The 20,638-nt window shown below is 38.4% G+C and overlaps 2 protein-coding genes and 2 long non-coding RNA genes across 6 annotated transcripts in view; 3 read left to right on the top strand and 1 right to left on the bottom strand.

Moving 5' to 3' along the window:
- The first annotated feature begins 2,938 nt into the window (after positions 1-2,938).
- LOC120546503 lies at positions 2,939-3,750 on the top strand. The gene is made up of 2 exons (XR_005636877.1): positions 2,939-3,113; positions 3,319-3,750. It is a non-coding gene; the product is annotated as an uncharacterized LOC120546503 (long non-coding RNA).
- A 2,970-nt stretch (positions 3,751-6,720) lies between these two features.
- On the top strand, positions 6,721-14,505 carry rd3 (retinal degeneration 3, GUCY2D regulator). 2 transcript variants are annotated; one of them, XM_039781444.1, is made up of 4 exons: positions 6,721-6,838; positions 8,352-8,463; positions 10,656-10,963; positions 13,471-14,505. In XM_039781444.1, the coding sequence occupies exons 3-4, from the start codon at positions 10,674-10,676 to the stop codon at positions 13,823-13,825; spliced, it is 645 nt and encodes a 214-aa protein (XP_039637378.1). In that variant the 5' UTR covers positions 6,721-6,838; positions 8,352-8,463; positions 10,656-10,673; the 3' UTR covers positions 13,826-14,505. The 2 variants fall into 2 exon arrangements, with proteins under 2 accessions (XP_039637378.1, XP_039637376.1); XM_039781442.1 differs by lacking the exon at positions 6,721-6,838 and having other exon boundaries at positions 8,253-8,463.
- On the bottom strand, positions 14,482-18,445 carry si:ch211-22i13.2 (uncharacterized protein LOC553945 homolog). The gene is made up of 7 exons (XM_039781445.1): positions 18,285-18,445; positions 17,855-17,927; positions 16,774-16,926; positions 16,547-16,608; positions 16,358-16,450; positions 15,930-16,019; positions 14,482-15,836 (listed from the first exon to the last, which is right to left on the bottom strand). Exons 1-7 carry the CDS (start codon positions 18,285-18,287, stop codon positions 15,786-15,788), a joined length of 525 nt encoding a protein of 174 aa, XP_039637379.1. The 5' UTR covers positions 18,288-18,445; the 3' UTR covers positions 14,482-15,785.
- LOC120546504 overlaps positions 17,849-20,638 on the top strand; it is a 3,710-nt gene continuing 920 nt past the window's right edge. The window contains exons 1-3 of one of the 2 annotated variants that reach the window (XR_005636878.1): positions 17,849-18,087; positions 18,999-19,096; positions 19,703-19,855. This is a non-coding gene — a long non-coding RNA (uncharacterized LOC120546504). Of the gene's footprint in view, positions 18,088-18,995; positions 19,097-19,702; positions 19,856-20,638 lie in introns of both variants that reach the window. The other variant, XR_005636879.1, reaches the window with a different exon arrangement.

Below are 20,638 nucleotides of genomic sequence, written 5' to 3'. Positions count from 1 at the left end.
ATCAAGCCTTTCATTCACCTTAAAAGAACTCATCTTAACCCAGTAAGTTTACAAGAGAGATTTGCAGTCACTCTGAGAGTCCTGGCATCCGATTGCCTTTGAACTCGTCCATGCTTCCTGTTTCCGCTTTGTTGTGCGCTGCTGAAAAAATAAATCCTGGCGCACAAGTGAGATCTACATCATTTTGATGTCACATTGGCGCACGGCAGGTCGGCTGTGGGCAACTGTAAAAAGGCCATTAGTCATGTAAAAACTGCAATAACGTGCCTGGATGACCATATTAAAAAAGAATCCGGCACGGATTGACATCACTTCGAGCTGAGAGAAGAAAAAACAGTCAGAAGTGGAGCGTTCAAAACGTTGTGAAGTTTGAGGTTTTTGCTCACTGGGATTACTTTTACATACATTACCTCATTTTTTAAAGCTTTGACCACCTTTAACATGAACATCCAATATCGTAATATTATATAACAAAAAATTAGGAAAAGCATAATATGTCTCCTTTAAACTTTAGACTGGAAACAGGGGAAACAGCTAGTCTGGCTCGGTCCAAAGATAACATTATCCGCCTACCAGTGCCTCTAAAGCTCACTAATTAACTCACAACTAACATTTTATATCTTCATTCTTTAAACGTAAACAGTGTTGAAGAAGCTACTTTGAAAGCTTTGCACTTAAGCAATTACTACACACTGGAACTACAGCAAAGCTACCTTAGTGAGAAATCTACTTTGGTTAACTAAAGCTACTTAGAAAAAGTAGTTCAAACTACTTTGTAAAAAGGTGGCTGCCTGAGGAATGCATTGTCTGGGCATGTCTTCACAGCAGTCTTGGATGAAAGAAAAGGGGGCGGAACTTGTCAAAGGGAGTTGAATTTCAGTAGAGGTAGATTTCCCTGTCTTCTGTAATGTAACTGATTGTGCTTTTGTGTTAATCACCTGCTTTTTACATGTCCTACATGGCCTCACTCCTATAAGCTTTTTTATAAAGGTAAATCCTGTTTAGCTGTTCATGCTGTTAGCTGTTCATGTTTTGCTTTTTCACCATAGAAATGAAATGGATAGAAAGGACCATTCAAGTCAACATAGCATAATGGTCAGAGCGGCGATCATTTTTATGTGTATTCTAACGGACTAGTCTCGCTTTGCCATGAATTGCCTGAATTTACCATGCAGAGATCTGAGGAACAGTCAACAATAGTCCTCATATATCCACCAAATTTAAAATTCCAACACAAAGTAAGCGGAAGGAAACAAAAAATACAGCACCTGAGCAATCCTGGAAGTGGAACGTGAAGGATATAGACTACCAACGGACTAACTTCCGTATAGACTTCCATTTAAACCGACCTTAAAAAACAACTTAATGCTTCATCCACACACTCTTGTCACAGCGTAGGAAAGCACGTTGCTATTGCCAGATTACTCTTTTTGGCTCATTTTTTATGACCGGCGTGGTTTGGGGACACAACGGAGTTTGCAAGCTAGCTTACTAGCTGGTTGCTAGTTCTGCCATGCTTTCATGCTGCATTGGTTATAGAAAAAACAGTGGGCTTGGTCAGGCCGCTGACCCACTGCCCCCTGCCCCTGCCCACTGCCGTTGGGTCCTTCCTCCTTACTTCCCGCTGCTACGGCCTCTATTCCTAGAAACCTGCGACACACTTTACGGCCCCACTGGCCTGACCTGTCAGTCAAAGTCCGTTGTTCAAGGTAATTACACCTAAATTTAACCGATATAGTGCTATTTTCAACCCTTACACAACTAACTCACAAGTCATAAACATAAAGCACTCTTTCCGATGTTAATGACTCGGTTGTATAAGGGTTGAAAATAGCACTATATCTGTTAAATTTAGGTGTAATTAACTTGAGCAACGGACTTCCATGTTTGCTTGTTTTTTTAGGCTCTTCCATATTAGTAAGTGTCAAGTTAGATAGGCCTATATTGTAATTTAAAAGTAAATCTGAGCTTCCCACTTGTAATCACAACATATGGGATGGTATAATATCCAATGTTTTTACAAACGGCATAAGCGTATTACCCAAAATGTGAAACTATTCCTTTAAATCTTTTATCATATGCAGGGATCTTTGTTAGGAAAACAACTCGTGGGTCATAAATGAATAGTATCAAATGGGTTCAATTACTTTGAACCTGTAAATGCTAAACCTTCAGGCTGTTGTTGAGCTTCATTTGTCTTTATGCTGGCTTATCCAACAGCTCAGACCATTGTGAGCTTGAGAGTATTCAGCTCCCAGTACAGATTCACTGACCTTAGTACGCAGTCTACAGAGGCTTTTCTAGTAAAATGGAACGCTGGACAAAGGCCAATGAAAAAGGGGATGTCAGCAAATCTAAGGTTTTTTTCCACCACGCTCATGTGATCTGCCCCGATCTTCCTTCCCTTTAGTCACAGCAGAGTGCAGGGAGGCGATTTCAATTCCAGTCAGATGTTAAAGAACATGTCTGTCATTTTATGGCTTTGAGATTACATAATGAAGTTTGAGCAAGGGGAAATTCTTAGTGACTGTTTATCGAGAAAATTAAGGAAGAGGCTGGATACATAAAAGAAGAAACCCTTGGGCTACTTAGACAACAATTAAGTTACAGAACAGTGAGTGAAATGTCACAATAGCAACAGATTTATACATTGTCCTATTATACTGTTATTAATCTCAGGTGTCCGTTACTTCTGTTTACTTTTCTTGTTTTCTTTTCTTCCTCACTGTTCCCAGGAATCCTCTTCTTATCATTCTCCTCACACCTCTTCTAAAAGTGGATCAACATAAGTACATTTCCAGCATAAATTGCCTGACATCCGACGCGTGAGCGTGTCCCTCACCCTCCGCTCTCTGTGTGTTGCTGTTCTCAAAACTGTTGGCTTCGGGAAACAACAACAAACTTCGAGCAAGCAAGCTACATGCTGAAAATGGCAAGTTTTGGCAAGTTTTAAGAAAATGTGAATCATGCAACAATGCAGGCCTGCTTTTTTCTTTCAGGGAATGATTGTAAAGATTTACAAAGAATATGTTTACAGCATTTACTGTCTAACTGGGAAGTTTTGGGATCGATTTGTGGGGATTGCTATGGACGAAATACACACTGATACACTGGTAAGAGCAAATTAAGTTTAATAATGTATCCGGCTAATTTAAATAGCTCACATTAATGTATTGTGTGAACAGTTAACTTTGTTTAATATTGTATGTGGAGTTTTCTTTTGCCGGGTGCAAATGTTCCACTAAAACAAGTTCCTTTCAGAGACTATTTTGCAGAGCCACCGTCACTGCGTTGACACCGTTTTTTCTCCCATCCCAGAATGTACCTGTGGAGTGGCCAGACCTTCCTACACAGCACTGTGGAGATAGGTCCGGCCATGTGAGACATAATTGTGAATACACTCCATTATAAGACTGTGCCACGCCTTTTTTTTGGAGCAGCATCCTTGGTCCAAAAGTCAATAAATCGAATAACCTCTTGTGTTTGATATTTATAATATGAACATCTGGAAGACCAAGTGAGAGGCAACTCTGTTGGAACACCAAATATAGCATGCTGTTCATCCACAATACCAGACAAACAGCTTTGTACACTAACTTTACATTTTATTGTTACATTTATTAGTAGTTAGAGCAGTGAGATTGCTCATATATAGCATTTAGCATCATGAAAGGGAATAACACATTAAAACTGTATCTTTTGTGATCTCTGAGAGTGCAAATTGAGTGGAATAAACCTTTAACGTCAGTATTTGTGTTGCTGTGCTCGGCTCATCATGTGAGTGTTGCTCAGTTCACTTCAGTGTGGAGTGCACAAATGACAGATGTGTATGGGGCTCTGTGTTAACCAGCCTGACAATCAAACAAAGCTCACATTCAGCTGAGTCTGTGTCTGTCCTCAACACTTCACTGCTTGTTCCTTCAATGAAGGAGCCAAAAGGCCAAAATGTCTTTTAATGTGCTGCACAAAAGAGTTATTATTGTGTTGTTGTTTTTTTCATTACTTTTTGTTTTGTTTTTAATATTTGTTTTCAATTCAGTTTAGTTTCAGTTAGTTTCCAAAGTGGGTTTGCTCGTTTCAGTTTAGGTTATATTGTTTAAAGGTTTTATTTTTATTTTTTATTATAAGGTGGTTTTGTCAGGGGCAAGATTTAAGTTCAGAATAGGTATTACAATAAAAACACTTTGTGAAGGCAATTGACTCACAGTCACAGACATCTCAGTCTCAATAAACATATGCACCGATGCCTAAATGTTGTAAGGTCACACCATCATCATCATTTTTATTTTTATTTCAGTTAACTTAAATGTACTTATTTTTAGTGTTTTAGTTTAGTTTTAGTTAATAACCTTGCCGCATAACAAGCACTAACATTTTATGTGGGTTGAAATGTATTCACAATTCACTCCACACTTTTTATCCAACTAACTTCTTTTAAAGCTCCCTTCCCTGTGTTTCTTGTTGTTATGGCAGCTCAGTAAGGAATGTGTTCATGTACGTGGATTAATATTTGTGCAGGAGGTGTGGTAGCATGCTGTTTGTTTGATCAAACTTTGTAGGTTTTCATCTTAAGAATGCGAAGTATGAGTTCTCAAAACAAAAGGAGCTCATTTTCTCCACCCAAAACTGTATATAACACCACCTGTGATGATTATTATCCCAGCAAACTGAGATGTTACAGCAAAGATAGAGAACAGCTTGTATGAAGCCTCTCTGCAGCTAAAATGGTAAGAATCTACCCTCTAGTGGTGTGTTTGAGTGCTGACACAAGCTACATTCATCTTCAACAAATATGTCAAAGAAGTCAAAAATTGAGGCCAGGGCATAAATAGATGTCTTGTTTTATCTATTATTTACCATTATATATGCATTTACAGATACTGAGCATGTGAAGACAAGACTTTTTTTTGTATAGTACCCTTCAAACACAGAGGCGATTCAAAGTGCTGTACATGAAGTGAAGAAAAGCAGAACAATAACATTTTAAAACATGATGAAACGACAATAAAAGCAATTAAAATTAGATAAATAAAATAAGCTAAAATATTATAAACTACAATAGACCTAAAGTACAGCACTACAGTAAGAAGTTGCAACAAATCTGAATCAATCAAATCTTTCAGGCAGTATGACTCACCTGAACGTGCCACCTGTTCAATTCGACCTAGAAGTGAAGGGTCATCCTGTTCTACTTTCAAATTAAAGCAGTGACAGTGGCATTTTTTAAAGCACCAGATTTCTGAACCAGATGTAGTGTTTTCTTATGTCTTCTTTTTCTGTTGTTATTATGAATACTGATAACTGTGAAAATCAGAGTCATTATAAGAAAAACATTTATGAATAAGTCTCATTGTCATTTCTGTCACAAACAATAATAAAACAATAGCAAATCCACAATACATGTATCATTAAACTAGGTGGAGGGGTATCAGTTGTGTCAGCTCACTCAACATACTTCCATATAAAACCATCTGCATTACAGGAGCATGATGTAGATTGTTGTTCACATCAGTATTAGTGTTGCTGTTCAGGCTCTTGTGACTAATCTGTGCCTTCACTTGAGTCATACTGACTCACTGTCTATATATGTCATGTTCTGATCACTTCTTAGAGATTATAAGGTTTATATATCAGGATCAGCTTCTGTGTATGTGTTTAAAAACAGAACAGGACCCATAGTGCAGTTCTCAGTCACATATGAAATCACCTTTGATAACAGACCACTTTAGTCTCCCTATTTAGCAGTTCGACCCATTAGGAAGGAGGGTCATATCCATTTAATCACAAATATCTGGCAAGAAAGGTGAAAAAAAGCAATAACATAGGAAGGTCTGATTCAAAATATTGCACTCATGCTCGATCTTAGTGTCGTTAAAATGTATCTATCTAACAGCAAATGTAACTCCCTTCATATTTTGAATTGAACTGTAAAGCTGCAGTGGGTAAAAGCAAAAAAATGCCTGAATTTGAAGTTGAGTGAGACCTCTTCTTTCAGCTCTCTCTCTCTCCCCTCTGTCACATGGGCAATGCATAGTACAGCCAATAGGAATGCTCTCTCTCTCTCTCTCTCTCTCTCTCTGAAATGACTTGTGATTGGCCAGTCTCCCATCACAGGCTAGATTTTCTAAAGCCTGAAAACAGAACCAAGAAGAGGCGCAGAAGTCTAGTTTTGTCTCAGACCACTTGAATTACAATATGCTGAAAGATGTACTTATGTGTCTGCATACAGGGTTGTTGAGGCAGTTTTCTTGTCAGTCTTAGACTACAGTGATGTGATTTATAGACTTGCATCCTCTTCAACACTTAAATCTCTGGACTCAGTCTATCACTTCGCCTTGAGATTTATAACCGGTCATCATGTCTGTACACATCATTGTAATTTATATGACAGGGTTGGGTGGTCCTCTCTCCAAGAAAGACGTGACACTCACTGGTATCGCTTTATCTATCTGGTAATCCACTGTCAATACAAACACAGTGTGACGCTGTTGTCACACATATGCACAGCACTGGGCTCTTGTCATGCGTCAGGACACACAGGTGTGTGTCTATATCTCTCCACCATTCACAGCAAATCTGACCTCCCAAAACCTGCCAGACAAACATCAGAGCCTGCGGCTGCTCTCTCTGAGAGGATAACATGGGGTTGATGGAGGAAATCACTTTAGAGGATTAACGTTGTCATTTGGATTATAGAGAGATCTTACCTTCCAATCTGTTACCTTCTATGGGGTAGACACACTGTCTTTAGATGTCGGAGGTCTCACTCTCACTCTGGTTGTTCATTTATTCAGATTAAAAACACGAACAGGAGCAGTGTCACTGTCTGGATTGTGCTGTGAGTGTATTTTAACTTTTATTTACTTCATGTACTTCCACACTGCCTGAACTACGTAGTGGGCCTCTGGCTTTGAGATGAGGAACGTCATGTAATAAAGGGTAAACCCACCAAAACCCACCCTATAGATTCCTTATTCATGTCAGCTAAGACAACAAAATTCAGATATACGGTTCTTTGCCTCTTTCAAATTAGATATACATTACAAAAGGTTAATAAAGTCTTATATCTTTATGGTTAATGAATCTTATGCATACGCTCTGTAGCCCCTTTTCAGAAGGTAAAAGGTCAAACTTGCCATCTGAAGAGTCTTCATTATAAAGTCAGCAGCAGCCAAATGAGGCAACCTGGTAACCTACAATAATGTCCTTATTAATGGCTTATTAGTGCTCTAGAAAGCTGTATTAAATGCAGTATTAAAGGCGATTAGAAAGCAGCATCAATGAAAAGAGTCTTTTACTACTTCTACTATTGTTGTTGAAGTATATAACAGACCTGTTGTATAAGCTACTATATAAATTGCTTTAAGTTGGTTTGATGGTTTAAACACAAATAATAAAAAAAAACTTGAAATAATTTTATTTTTTTTCAAGAACACAAAAGATTAATTGAAACTCTTAAGAAATCCCACTGGTTTTCAGTTTATACTGTTGGATGTTTGAGGTGGTTCTGCACTGACTTAACAGAGTTCATAGTTCACCCGACATTTTATTTAGCAGTATACCACTGAGGAGGAGGATGGTGGTGGTGTTGTAGTGTGACAGGGATTTCAGGGTTACTGTGAATATGCGCTGAAGGAAACCGTCTGAGGTTAGCTGCTCACACCTACACACACAGAATAAGCCAACAGACCTTGATATCCACCTACACAACGACTGCACATTCAATCTGGACTCTTTGCCTCTCTGCTTCTCTATCAGCTGCATCGCACGCACAAACAGTTCTTCCTGCGATTAGTACACTTCCTCTTATAATTCATGCACGCCTGTCCGGGGCCAGTGGGACTCATTTTCTGGAAGTTAATTTACACAGGCTGACCTCTTGCAGATGTTTCACCGCTCACTACTTAACTGAGCTGCCATCGCTGCACGGTGAGCCCACACTGCACTAACCCTATCCTCAACACATTGTTTGATTTATCTCCCTCTTTCCATCTCGCCGCTCAACCCACTGCATCCTCTTTATCTGCCTCTTCATAGCTCTCTAGCTCCCTTTCAGCTGATGGAGATTATTGTGGACAAATAGGCTTAGGAGCATCACTATGGCAACAGCGAATCGTAAAAAGCTACATAAGCACTTCATCAGGGGCGGTGATCCAATGGCTCCCGCTGGAGATGGTGCCCCCAACCTCCTGCAACAAGTAAAGGCAGGCCAGAGAGGCTCATGGGAGGAGGAAGAGGGGGGAGACGAGAGAGAGAGAGAGAGAGAGAGAGAGAGAGGTGAAGATAATACTGTGAGACTGTGAGAGGACGAGATAATCCATTTCTCTTCTCTCTCTCTGCTTTTCATTCAGCCAGTCTCCTCAGCTTCCATCTACCCATCTGATGTCTGAGGACATTTTTTATTCTGCTTTTCAGTGATTTTGTTTCTTGTGGAGACCAAGAAAAACTTCAAAAGAAGAAGAGGTAAGAAAACTGTTCATTGTCAAGTCTGCATTTAAAACAGCTTTAAATTAGACCAAATGATGTGATGTTTTAACATATTCAGAAGTTGTGCATGTATCTGTCAAAAGTAGGCAGCAGTCCAAGCATGAAAATTGTTAGTTGTAAAACTCAGCAGTTGGGATATTCCTGGGAAAGAAAGAAAGTCCAAGCCACCAATTTTCTATTTTTCATGTGAAATAAGTCAAATTCAAATGTAAAGCTGGTGATCACGAGAGAGAAAAATGGCTGACCTATCTCCTATTTAGAGCTGCAACAATTAGTCGATCAACAGAAAATTAATCAGCAACTAGTTTCATTATCGTTTAACAAATTTTTCAACCAAAAATACCTCCAAAATCTGATTCTCAAATGTGAGAATTAGCTAATTTTCTTTGCTTGCTTTATAGTAAATTGAATATTTTGAGGGTTTTGGATGTTGGCCAGACAAAACGAGACACTTTGGACTCTAGGATATTGAGGATATTTTTTTCATTGATTTCTGCTGTTTCATAGATTAAAAGACAAAATAATAGGCTAATTAATCTATAATCAAAAAAAAGAATCATGTTTATTTCTCCTGTAAAAGAATCATCATTAAAACGATTTAAACACATGGAACAACATCTACAAGACAGTCGCTGGTCTAACATATGAACATTGTTTGAAAAGACTGTTTTGGCTGCATGTGTTTGACTCCATTTTGAAGGGTTACTCAGCTCAGTGAAAGTATTGGGTCCAGAGGTAAGAGTAGGTAAAGGCTGCGACTAATCTCACGTTGTTGCTTTGTTGTGAAAGCTTTTTTCTGCACATGTTGATAATCTCACCTATAAAGCCAAGAACTGCCCCTCTACAGTGCAGCAGTGTCGTATAAAGCATTTACAGCAGCTGTGGTTCAGAGGACAATCTCAGCATGTGAACAGATTAACCCAAGACTAAAAGAGGACAAACTAAATGGATGTACACATGAAATCATGTGTACTGCTGTTAAGAGATACACCGTGTAAGAACTGAAGCACTTTTGAAGGATCACGCCTAGGCCTGCGAATAACAAATATTTTCAGTATCGATTAACTTTCCTATTATTTTCTCAATGAATTGATCAGTCAAATGTCAGAAAAGTGAAAGAAATTCCTAAAACTCAAGGCTCAATTCTTCAAATTGCTTGTTTTGTCTGACCAGTTCAAAGTTATTCAGTTTACAGCAACGATTATTTTCATTATAGATTAATTTGCCTTTTATCTTTTTATCAAGTGATCGAATGTGAAAAAAAATGACAATCGCAACTTCCCAGAGCCCAGGGTGACATCTTGAAATGTCTAGAGATATTCGGTGTACAATCTTATATGACAAAGAAAAATCTTCACATTTAACAAGGTGCAGAATGTTTAGCATTTATACTCTAAAAATGACAAACGATTATTTGAACATCGAAATTGTTGCTGATTCATTTTCTTTCGATCAGTGCGTCATTTCAGCACTAATCATTGTAGTCATGTCTTTAAGTAGACTTCTTACAACATTTTATTCTGAGTTAATGACTAAACACCTTCATCGGTGGCCTCTTCTGTTATGTTTTTGAACTTTCATCACAAAAAGCAATGCAAACAAAAGACTGAATACAGCATCTGTGGGAGCGGATATGACACCTGTAGAACAAAGAGCCAGTGGATGGGGGGGATTTTGTCCAGATGTTGAAACAGCACTCAGATGTGGTGATTGAAATTATGCAAATACAATCTCTTTGTGTGTTAACAACTGTATAAAAACCAAAAAGGATATAATGTCTTCTCCACAATTGCTGCATTTTCAGACAGCCTTGTAATCAAGCGTACTAGACAATCAATAACATGTTTAATATAACAGCAACAGCTGCAGTTCTGTATTGTTTTGTTTTATTGATTTCACATTTCAAACTCTGCAAAGATATTTCAGTTACTGTACGACTTTCCAAAATGTCTCATTGTCAACTCATTACTTTTAATAAATCTAATCCTGGCCTATAACATGTTGGGGAAAAAAAACCACAGCATGCATTCTTCTTTTATACTCCAGTCACACACTGCTCTGAAATAAATGAATCTGAATAAACATTTCAACAGCATGGCAATATTTTGTGTGATCTTATCTAATCATTTCAGTGTGATGACTACCTCTGATTGGCTTTGTCTCATCAGGGGGCTGTGAAGGAGGACATGGCCTCTTGGTTTAGCTGGAATGAGCCGTACTGCCGGAGCCCCCGGCGGGACCCAGCTGACGTGGTCACCGAGACCCTGATGCTGGAGTTCAGCTGGCAGCTGAAGGAGACTGAGAGGCAGCAGAGAGAGAGGGAGAATGAGTACCGGCGCCTCAAGACTGGGGTGGACTACAGCTGGCTGGCCAGCACGCCTCGGTCGTCTTACAACATCTGCACCGGGGAGAGGCTCGGCCTGGAGGACCTCTGCTCCAAGGTGCCGCCCACCTGCTGCGGCCTGGTCATACTCAAGTAAGGAGACACAAAAACTGAGCATGTAGCTTGACGAATATTACAGGATATTACAACAATTTCTTGACCATGAAAGTCCACTTTTAGGAACAATAATCTCCCTTGATGTTATAGTTATGGCCAAAAAAGAAATAATTTAATGGAAGAAATATCAGATCCAGATCACCGCCAAAACATAATTATTTGTTCCTTGGCTCAAGTCCAAAGTGCCCTTTAAAATCCATGGATGTCAGCTGGCCAACTCCTCTGTTCGCCCCTTACATCAATCTATAATTCTTTGGCGTCTTCGTCCCTTAATCTGCAGCAGAGACGTCCTGAGCTGGTTTGAGCATCTGTTCACAGAAAGCTGCGGAGGTCTCAGGTGTCTTGTTAGGGGTTGACAGGTTTTAGGGAAGCAGTTTGACTGCTGGTGTTAATGTGAGTTAGCAGCCAGGTGCTAAACGCTGAGTGGAAATCACACACACACACACACACACACACACACACACACACACATACACACACACACACACACACACACACACACACACACACACACACACACACACACACACACGCACACGCACGACCAACTGCAGCATGTTTGTGTTTTAATTAGCTACACAGAGGAGTTGTCATTTGAAGTGTAATTAAATAAGGTACATCTGGGTTTTCCCAAATGCCAGCCTGACCTTAAGCTCTCTTATACTTATTCTATATTTGGAACTCCATCATCTTTCACAAGGTACACATAAAATGAAAATAGGGTTATATATTTTTTCTTTTGGCTGCAGAGAGTTTAGTTCAGTTCAGCTTTATTGTCCCAATAGGGGAAATTGTTTGCAGCCATAGTAAGCCAAGCAGTCCACACTCACAAGGGAGGGAAATGTCTTAAAACTTTCTCTTATTCCACACCTATAATGTTCTTTTCTTTTGAGACAATTATTGTTAAAAAATAAATAAAAAAGTTCAATGTCAAAGATGGCATCGCTTATGAGAAAAAATAAGGAAGATGCACAGATGCAGTGAAAAGCTCCAGAAAAAGCTTGTAAGTGGACATTAAATTAAGATTTCTTTTTGTCAAATGAAGTTATGGTTTCTGATGATGTAAAATGTTGGTTTACATTTGTAAAACTGGCTAATATTTGTAATTACTATATATGATTATAACCAATTGTATATGTGAATATAGAAGTGCAACTTTAAGTAATATGTTGGAAAATTAAGGACTGGGTCTTTAAAGACATGATGACTTTAAAGTGTGATTAAATTATAGACCTATAACAGAGGAGACAAGTTTTCTAGTGAGCTGTTTCCAAGGTGAAGAATGACCTTTCATGCTCAATCAATAACTTTGATCTAGTCATTATCTAGTGTAAATCCTACTAAAGGTTAAACAATCTATTAATTTAAGACTGACAGCAGGTTAAGTCCTGTATTTTGAATGTCAACAGTGGGGCTACATTTTCATTTATATTTGAATCATGAATTGTGCGTTTAATAAAACCCTGTTTCACTTTCATATAATAACATTTGAATATTTCACATTATAGCCCTTTGGTAACAATGCCAGTGATGGTTCTATTTAAAAGGTTTAAGTAGATAAACTATAATAAATATGATTCTGGCCCTGGATGTGTCTTCAGAGCTAACATGGGTGTGTGTCAGAGTAAAACAGGCCAATCATCAGTTACATGGAAGCACTTACTGGGAAGCAGGTTCCCAAACAGCCATCTAATTAAAGGCTTGTTAAGACCTCAACACCTCATTAGTAGGAGGAGTAATTGGGGGGTTAGCAGGAGTGTACTGGTCACATAGGTGGGGGGAAGATAACTGTCCAGGTTGCCTTTTTAAACATTTGCCATTTGGTGGATGTTCTTTTGCTCAAAGGCCAGATTTAAAACCCTGGTACAATTTTTTTTTTTCCCCCTAGCCTTGAGGTTCTCTCTTCAATTGATCTGCATGGGTATATTCTGATAAAAATTAGAAAGATATTGATATCCATGCATTGATACAGTTGTAGTGCACTATATTCATGTTTTTTGTTCCCTCTTTATATTACTTAATATTGTTTCATATATTTTATTGTCACATTTTGACTTTACTTTTGTATTTGTTTGTGTTATACTTATTCCTAATCATGTGTTAAAGATTGTTATTAGTGTAACTGGAGTTGTCTTGCTCTTAGTTGAGTGTGTGGACAGTGATGGAGGCAGACAAATTATTGTTATTCTTCGTGTTTATATTTTTTGTACTTAAGTGATGTCATTTGAGTCAGCGTCTGAAGAACTACAAGTTTGAAAATGCTTGGCTTGATGCTACATTAGCTGCTACGAGCATAACACAATCAGCAGTCATGTTGCATTGTGGTTAATGTAGGCGGCAGGTTTTGGCAAGGAAAAATGTGTGGATTAAAAAAGACAATACATCTGGTCCATTGTGAGTCTGACAATGTTGTACTTCTGCTCTTCCAGTATGGCAGAAATTAAACTGACCATCAGCTCACTGCCGTTTTTTATTCTGCACAGGTTCAGGGAGGCAATGCAGCTCAATGAACCTGAGGTGCAGGAGGTGTCCGCCCTGTTCCGCTCCATCCTCTTGGAAGCTCTGGATCAGCTGAAGGAAGAGCAGGAGGCGCAGCGGCTCACCCACCAGTGGAACAACAGACGTGCCGTGAGCATGTCCCTCGTGAATTTCAGGTCCCGGATCAAGATCAACCCGTTTGGAAGCACAGTGGGCCTGACCTCTGTGGCCGACGGGGCGGGGTTGAGCGACCTCAAAACCGTGTCAGAGGATGTGGAGAGAGGGACGGAGAGGTCGCAGAGGGTGTGGAGCATGCCCGACTTCCGATATAAAGGAAGCAGTAGCAGTAAGGTTGTCTGATATGGGGCGTTTCCGTGTGACGAATGTTGATCTCCAGGACCCTCTGCTGCAGTATGTCCACTTTGCACACCAGGCGAGGCAGGAACGAATCCCACAATCCTCCTTTTCTTTTCAGTATGAGACCAATCAGCATTTGATCTATTTACTGATTTACCTTCACACCTGAAAGGTCAAGAACTTGAAGTCACATCTTTTAGACTTGAAACTGGTTTCACTTTGCATAAGATTATCGCCTCTTGCAGTAATGCGTCTTATATTTTGTAGACATGTAGGGATTTTTTATGTAATTTAAATACATTCTTGACTCCTTAATGTTGAAGGAACAAAGGAAAAACGTGTTGGTGTTATTTCATCACACAACACAAAATGACTGCAGAGGAGAATGATCTTTTATGACTGAATATTTTGCTTGAGATTGATGGATAAATTGTATAATCAAATTATCGCTAATAGTCTATGCTAAAAATTAACTTAATTCAGAGGGTGAGCCATGCTCTCCCTCTACTGACTACTCGTTTTCTCCCAACAGCACACAAGGAGTCGGCACAATAATTCATTATTCAAGGTCCGCGCACTGAAAACTTTCCTTCTGTTTTTCATTTGTGTAAGGCTGTCAAAAAAGAAATTATCACAAAATGTTACCAGACCTTTTTGAGTGAAGTAAAGTCTTTCCAGCAGTTTATTGCCGTTTCTTTTCTTTGTTTGTCACACATCAAAATTCAGCAGTACACAACAGGTTTACGCCATCATCCATAAAAAGCTTTAAACTGGATTGATACAGGGGGATGAACAGTAATTGTATTTTGTATTTCAGTTTAATTAAATTGTATAATATTCATACCTGAATTTGGAGAAAAGAATACTGTCAAAAAATGCAGAGCTAATTTTCATATAATTTTAAACAAATTAATATAAACAATTAAACATCAGTACACACTGATAATGCCGTGGCTACCACAGCCAACATTAACTGTGGAAACATAACAGTTAGATATCTACAAAAAAATAAAAAGTATGGGTGGTCCTACATGTAGTTGACATAAATGATTGACAGAACCAGCAGGTAGATACATATTTCAAACTTTAAAGGGGAATCAATTTTACACATCAAAGTCTGTTTACAGGTTACTACTGTAAACAGACTACTGAATATTTGAGAGTGATAGTTTAGTGTAAAGCCTTTTGTGGCTCCAGAGGGAGCTACTTAAGTCTGTTAAATTGCCTCAAGTGATGTCTATTTTGAGTCAACGTGGAAGACTACAAGTTTGTTACAAGTTTGAAAATTTTAAATTATGGGGGTGTTGAGTTAGAAAGAAGTGAGCTTACCAGACCTCTGTAGTCCGCTCCTCAGCTCTGTTTGAGGATAGCGGCTCGAGGCTATATTAGCCGCTACTACCGTAACACACCCGAATGTCCGGCCGAACTGTCGGCACTCACACTTCATTGTGGGTAATGTAGACGCCTGGTTTTCGACAAGGAAGAAAAATACGTGGAATAAAAAAGACAATATTTCTGGTCCATTCTGAGTCTGACAATGTTATAGGGGTAAAATGCTCAATCGGTGGAGTACACTTTTAAAGGGGTGACCACAAACAAAGTTGAGAAGCCGATCGCTGGCAGTCACTGGCCTTCATCTGATGTAGTTGATTACAGATAACATTTTTGGATGACACTGCTCAACATAAACACTTCTCATATCACAAAAGCTATCAGACTAAGATGAAGAATTGGCCACCTGGGCAGTGCCATGAAAATGAAGCTGGTGGTCTGAACGCATCTCTTCATTGCAAGAGATACAGCTCCTTTACTCCATCATGCCGTGTGCTGCCCTTGTGCGTCAATGCAAGTCATATTCATCATTTTTTCTCAGAAAACTCTTCATTGTTGTTGTCCTGGAAGGTTATTTCCTGAGTTCTGCTGACATTTCCGAGCACCACCACCACTGCCGTCGACAATGGCATCACAGGGTAGAGTTCAAGAACTCAAGAAGTTGTGCTCGGTTTTTATCCCGCTGTCACACAAAAAAAAGGCAAATAACAATCCATTCAGAAACTATAAAAAGGTACACTGGTTAGCTTACTTGACAGCAAAAAGGTGAGATTACCTGTTTATCTTTCTTTGACTTTTTTACTTTCATCTTTATCTTCTTCCCTGAAATCATGCTGTACTTGCCCTTTTTCTTGTCATTCAAATACTGAAAGACAAACAAATGTAAGTAAGTTTATAAAATAAATACATTTTTTGTTTATTAAGTTGTCTGACAAAATTACATTACAATTACAAATGTAACTAGGTATGTGCATATCATACCAGCACATGTTGCTAGTACAAATTGCTTTGAGACAAAAAAAAAAAAAAAAAAAAAAAGACACCCTGTGTGGTCTGGAGCATGTTTGGGCAAAGCTTAATGTCGAGGTGGACTTGGTGAGTGGAATACAATGAACGGAAGCCAATTAGAAACTGGTGACATGCAACAGAAAACGGTAGGGACTAGGGATTTCTTCATTTTATGGGACCTTAATGGGCAGTTACCTTGGAGATTTGTACAGGTCCCACGTTTTCTTCTCCTCCTTTTACTTTCTTGTCTTTTTTACGTTTGTGTCGCTTCTCTTTCTTCCCTTTCGGCTGAAGGATACAAAATAAGTTTTCAGTTATGTTCAGTTATAAAACATTTCAGTCAGTTCACATTATAAATACTTGAGATAAAATATAAAAAAATACTTTTTTTGGTTGTTTATCCTTTTTCCTTTTCTTAGACTGCTTTCTGGATTTACTGCGGGAGTCTGAAAAGACATATTGAATCAATTTATGGATATTGGTACTTTTATGATAAAAATTTACACAATATGTGGATCTATAATTCACAAAATTACATTAATACAATTCAACACTGATGAAAACCAGCCAAAGATTCTCAGACGTACTGCATACTTTAATGATAAACTTACCGCTACTGCTAGAGCTACTCTGACTGTGGCTGGATGAGTGGGATGAACCCGATGAAGAAGAGGACGACGATGATGAAGATGACGAAGATGACCTGGAAGAGGACGACGAGGAAGATCTACTACGGCTGCGTTTACGCTTAGTTTTTTCTCGACCTGAATAAACAGAAGACAGAAATATAAAGAAACCTTGTAGAATTGCACAGAAGATGACACTTGATTCTTATTAAGAGCAAGAAATAAGAAAAAACTTCACTATGTGTCATCTTGGTAAGAAACAACTGAACTATTTAAAAATGTCTAAATAGCTGGAGATTTGGGGGATGAACTACCCACTGTGACCTGGTGCACTGATAATATTATTGAGTTCTTTTGGACAGTGGGGTCTGTGACACAAACTTTTCAGATTCATTCATTTAAATAATCATGATATAAAAACTTTTTTTTTTTTTAAAACACTATTTTACAAAAGGCTTCACAGTTCAACATATATCCACATTTTTTAAACTATAATAGTTTATAGATTATGTTCTAATCTAATAAATCTATAACTCTTAGAATCTGGAAATATGTTTAATACATGTCTAATGTCTTGTTCTTTCACATAACTAAGACTATAGAAATATAGAAATTATTCCAAGGGACATAAATAAGGGTTTCCCTGGTATGTTCTCTATCCTGTATGGGATCCTTGGCTGAAAAAAGACTGAGGACCTCAGCTTTTGGATGCCATTAGTTGTAACTCAAGTAACAACTAATCACCCTTGGTCCCACTATATAAATACAACAATACAACTAAAACCAGGTTGGAGAGTGATATTTAAAAGAAGACTAAAAAAAGATAATCAGAAAAATAAATAAAAGACGCACAGGACAAAAAAAAGAAATAAATAAATAAATTAAAAAAAGAGTGGCGTGCTGTCTAAAACTGGTCTAACGTTACATGGACACAACATTTCACTTGGCACAGAAGTGAAAGTGAGAAAAACAACAGTATCGGTTAACACAGTGGATGTGACTGTACACTAGTTAAGTATTAAATGTGACGGGGAGTTTCATGTATCGGCTTTATAAGCGGTCTTGCCTGAGCTCGTTGATCTCCTCCTTTCATCTGCTCGGGAGCTGGAGCTTGACACTCTGGACTCCGCTTTCGTTGACTAGAAACAAGGACAAACATGTATGCCAAATGTATTTGAGTGAGACTGTGTCCTGCTGGATGTGAGACAGTTTATTTTTTTATTGAACTTTGATCTGAAGACGCTAGCTGATAAAGTTACACACCGCAGAGTTCAATCTAACGTTAACCGTTTACAACAGGTAACCCAATACATACAATCGTTGCTTAGTTAAGAAACGTCTAGCTACAGACTCAGAAAAATAATTACGCTTACCTTAATTGTCCTTTCTCTTTTCCTAATGTTAACAGGGCTACGTTTACGTTCACTAAGCTAAAGCTAAAATACTTTAAGCTATTGAATAATAAATGCTGGCTAAAGAAGAAGTTCGGTACTCACCATTTCGAAAGCAGAATACAGTTAATGTATCATATATTTATTTATTATGACAATTTGACAGCTGGAAAAGGGGTAAAATGTATATCTATTCGCAGTTATCGCTCGTAAATTAGCATTAGCCAGCACTCTTAGGAGACATTTTGTATCCCATGATGCACCGGTGCTTCAAAACAAGGGGAGAGAAAACGACCGACAGCTCTATAAAAGTCCTTCAGTCACAAGCTTATATAAATGTCAATGGTTACAAGATTACAAGAACAGTGTTGGGCAAGCTAGCTACTTCCAAAATGTAATACATTATAGATTACTAGTTACTGTCATTTGAAAGTAATTTGTTGTATTACAATATTGCTGTCTCTGAATTGTAATGCTGTACACTACTTTTGCATTACTTTTCAGTTACTTTCCCCAAAATAACAGCATAAATGTAACTTGGCAGCTTGTGAATTTGACCACCAGATCATGTATAATTAATATGACTATGCAAATTAACTAAAGACAAAAGAGAAGTAGGCTAAAACTTAGCCTACAATAGGCAAGTATAGGAGAAAATGAAATTACTCAATTAAAGTACAGTTGTAGGCCTATGGCTGATAAAATGAAATTATATGATATTATTATTATTATTATTATTATTATTATTATTATTATATTGATATGTGTAGTGTAGCAAGCCTAAACGTTAATTCCCGACATGCTTCTATCTGTCAGCAGCTCCGACACACTGCTGTCCGCGCTGAAGTACCGTACCAAATGTGGCAAGAAAATGGGACAGACAGAGAGGGGAAACAAGGAGTGTAAACGTTTCTAGGGTAGGTATACTGGACACTATGCGATAAGAAACTGTGTTGACAAGGGTTGAGGTTATAGGGCACTGTGCATTAAACAAAAAACTGAACATAATATATGAGGCATGTATGTGTTGCCATGTCAGAAAAGGGAGTCAGAGCACCTGGTATGTGACGCAGAGAGGTGATGAGGAGTAATTTGGGGGAATTAGTGGAGCAGGAATTCACATTAAAAGGATTACTGTACATAGGTGAGAAAGCACAGGCCAGGGTAGGCTACTGATAGCATTCTTAAGGAACACAGCTTTCTTTTTTTTTTTAAAGGAAATAATGGGTAAGATCATGGCAGGATATAAAGCGTGGGGGATATTCAAGATTCAAAATCCTCCAACGCGGAAAGAATAGAAAACAGTTAGTATTGCACTGTCACGGTTATCAGTCCTGGTGTGTACGTTTTGTCCATGTGGTCTACTGGGACCAGTGCTGAGTATAACCTTGCATACAATGTAAGTTAGGGTGCGTGTGTGGGTGATAGTTTTTATTATTATTATTATTATTATTATTATTAATAATAATTTATTTATTTATTTATTTATTATAATTTGTGGTCTGACCCACACTCCGGAACAGAAGGCGGCGGTAATGCACCAATGAGCTGGATGCCAACAGACGTAAAACACAAAGAAGAAGAAGAAGAAGAAGAAGTTAGCGCAGCGCCCCCAGCGGTGAAGGCGTAAAATAACATGCCGCTCTGTAAAGTGCTGCTGTGTGCATTTTAAACAGGTGAGTTTAAGCTGGTAACTAAAACCAAATACATTTTATTTCTGCTGAAGAATTGTAATCTTTAGCTGCCTGCAATTAACCACAAACCACTTGGGAAGAAGTTGTATAGCGTTACCTGTCATGTTTCTTCACTTTCAGGAGTATAAGGATTAACGTTAAGGTTACAGTTGTTAGTTTATTAACGTTATGCTAGCTAGGTAACGTTATACCTAGTTAAAATGAATGCATTGTAATACAGCAGCTCTGCAATGAATTACACATTCGTAAAAGTTATGATGTTCAGGATTTAATATGTGGTATCTGGCCCTATAAGTTTAAAGTCTGTATAAAGCTCAAATATGCTGAGAAATCATGAGCACTATGTTAGGGATGTAAGTTGAATGATTTTCCTCTCAGCAGAGTGATGGGTTGAAGAGGATGTCCTATTTGATTCTGTGATTAGGTGACTGAGTGAGATCAGTGATTTTATGAGTAGTGTTGGAGCCCGCCCTCAAAAGGACTCAGACCTTTACTTGCCAACTCACAAACGGTTTACTCTATCTAACATGTTACCTAAACGTACCCCTTATAAACCATGTTCTTGCTGCAGCAAGACAGAGTGCATATTGGCTTTGTGCTCTCCGGGTTCTGGAGGACTCGTCATTGATGCTGGAAACTTGATGTAATAAAACCTTTATGATCAAGTACAGTGTCAAGCGGATTTCCTCTCCACACATCACCCCAGCATCTCTACTCAAAACACAACAGTTAAAAGTGCTGTAGAGAGTTCAACTTTATGGACTG

This window comes from Perca fluviatilis, chromosome 18 (genome assembly GCF_010015445.1).
Source record: "Perca fluviatilis chromosome 18, GENO_Pfluv_1.0, whole genome shotgun sequence".
Lineage (NCBI taxonomy): Eukaryota > Metazoa > Chordata > Actinopteri > Perciformes > Percidae > Perca > Perca fluviatilis.
The sequence above is the reverse complement of the archived record's forward strand: the minus strand, read 5'-3'. Positions and strand labels throughout refer to the sequence as shown.

Coding starts and splice junctions, on each gene's coding strand:
- rd3 (XM_039781444.1), top strand. CDS start 10,674: ATGGCCTCTTGGTTTAGCTGGAATGAGCCGTACTGCCGGAGCCCCCGG. Junction 10,964..13,470: donor TGCGGCCTGGTCATACTCAA/GTAAGGAGACAC, acceptor TATTCTGCACAG/GTTCAGGGAGGCAATGCAGC.
- si:ch211-22i13.2 (XM_039781445.1), bottom strand. Junction 16,927..17,854: donor GAGGAGATCAACGAGCTCAG/GCAAGACCGCTT, acceptor CTGTTTATTCAG/GTCGAGAAAAAACTAAGCGT. Junction 16,609..16,773: donor GAGTAGCTCTAGCAGTAGCG/GTAAGTTTATCA, acceptor ATGTCTTTTCAG/ACTCCCGCAGTAAATCCAGA.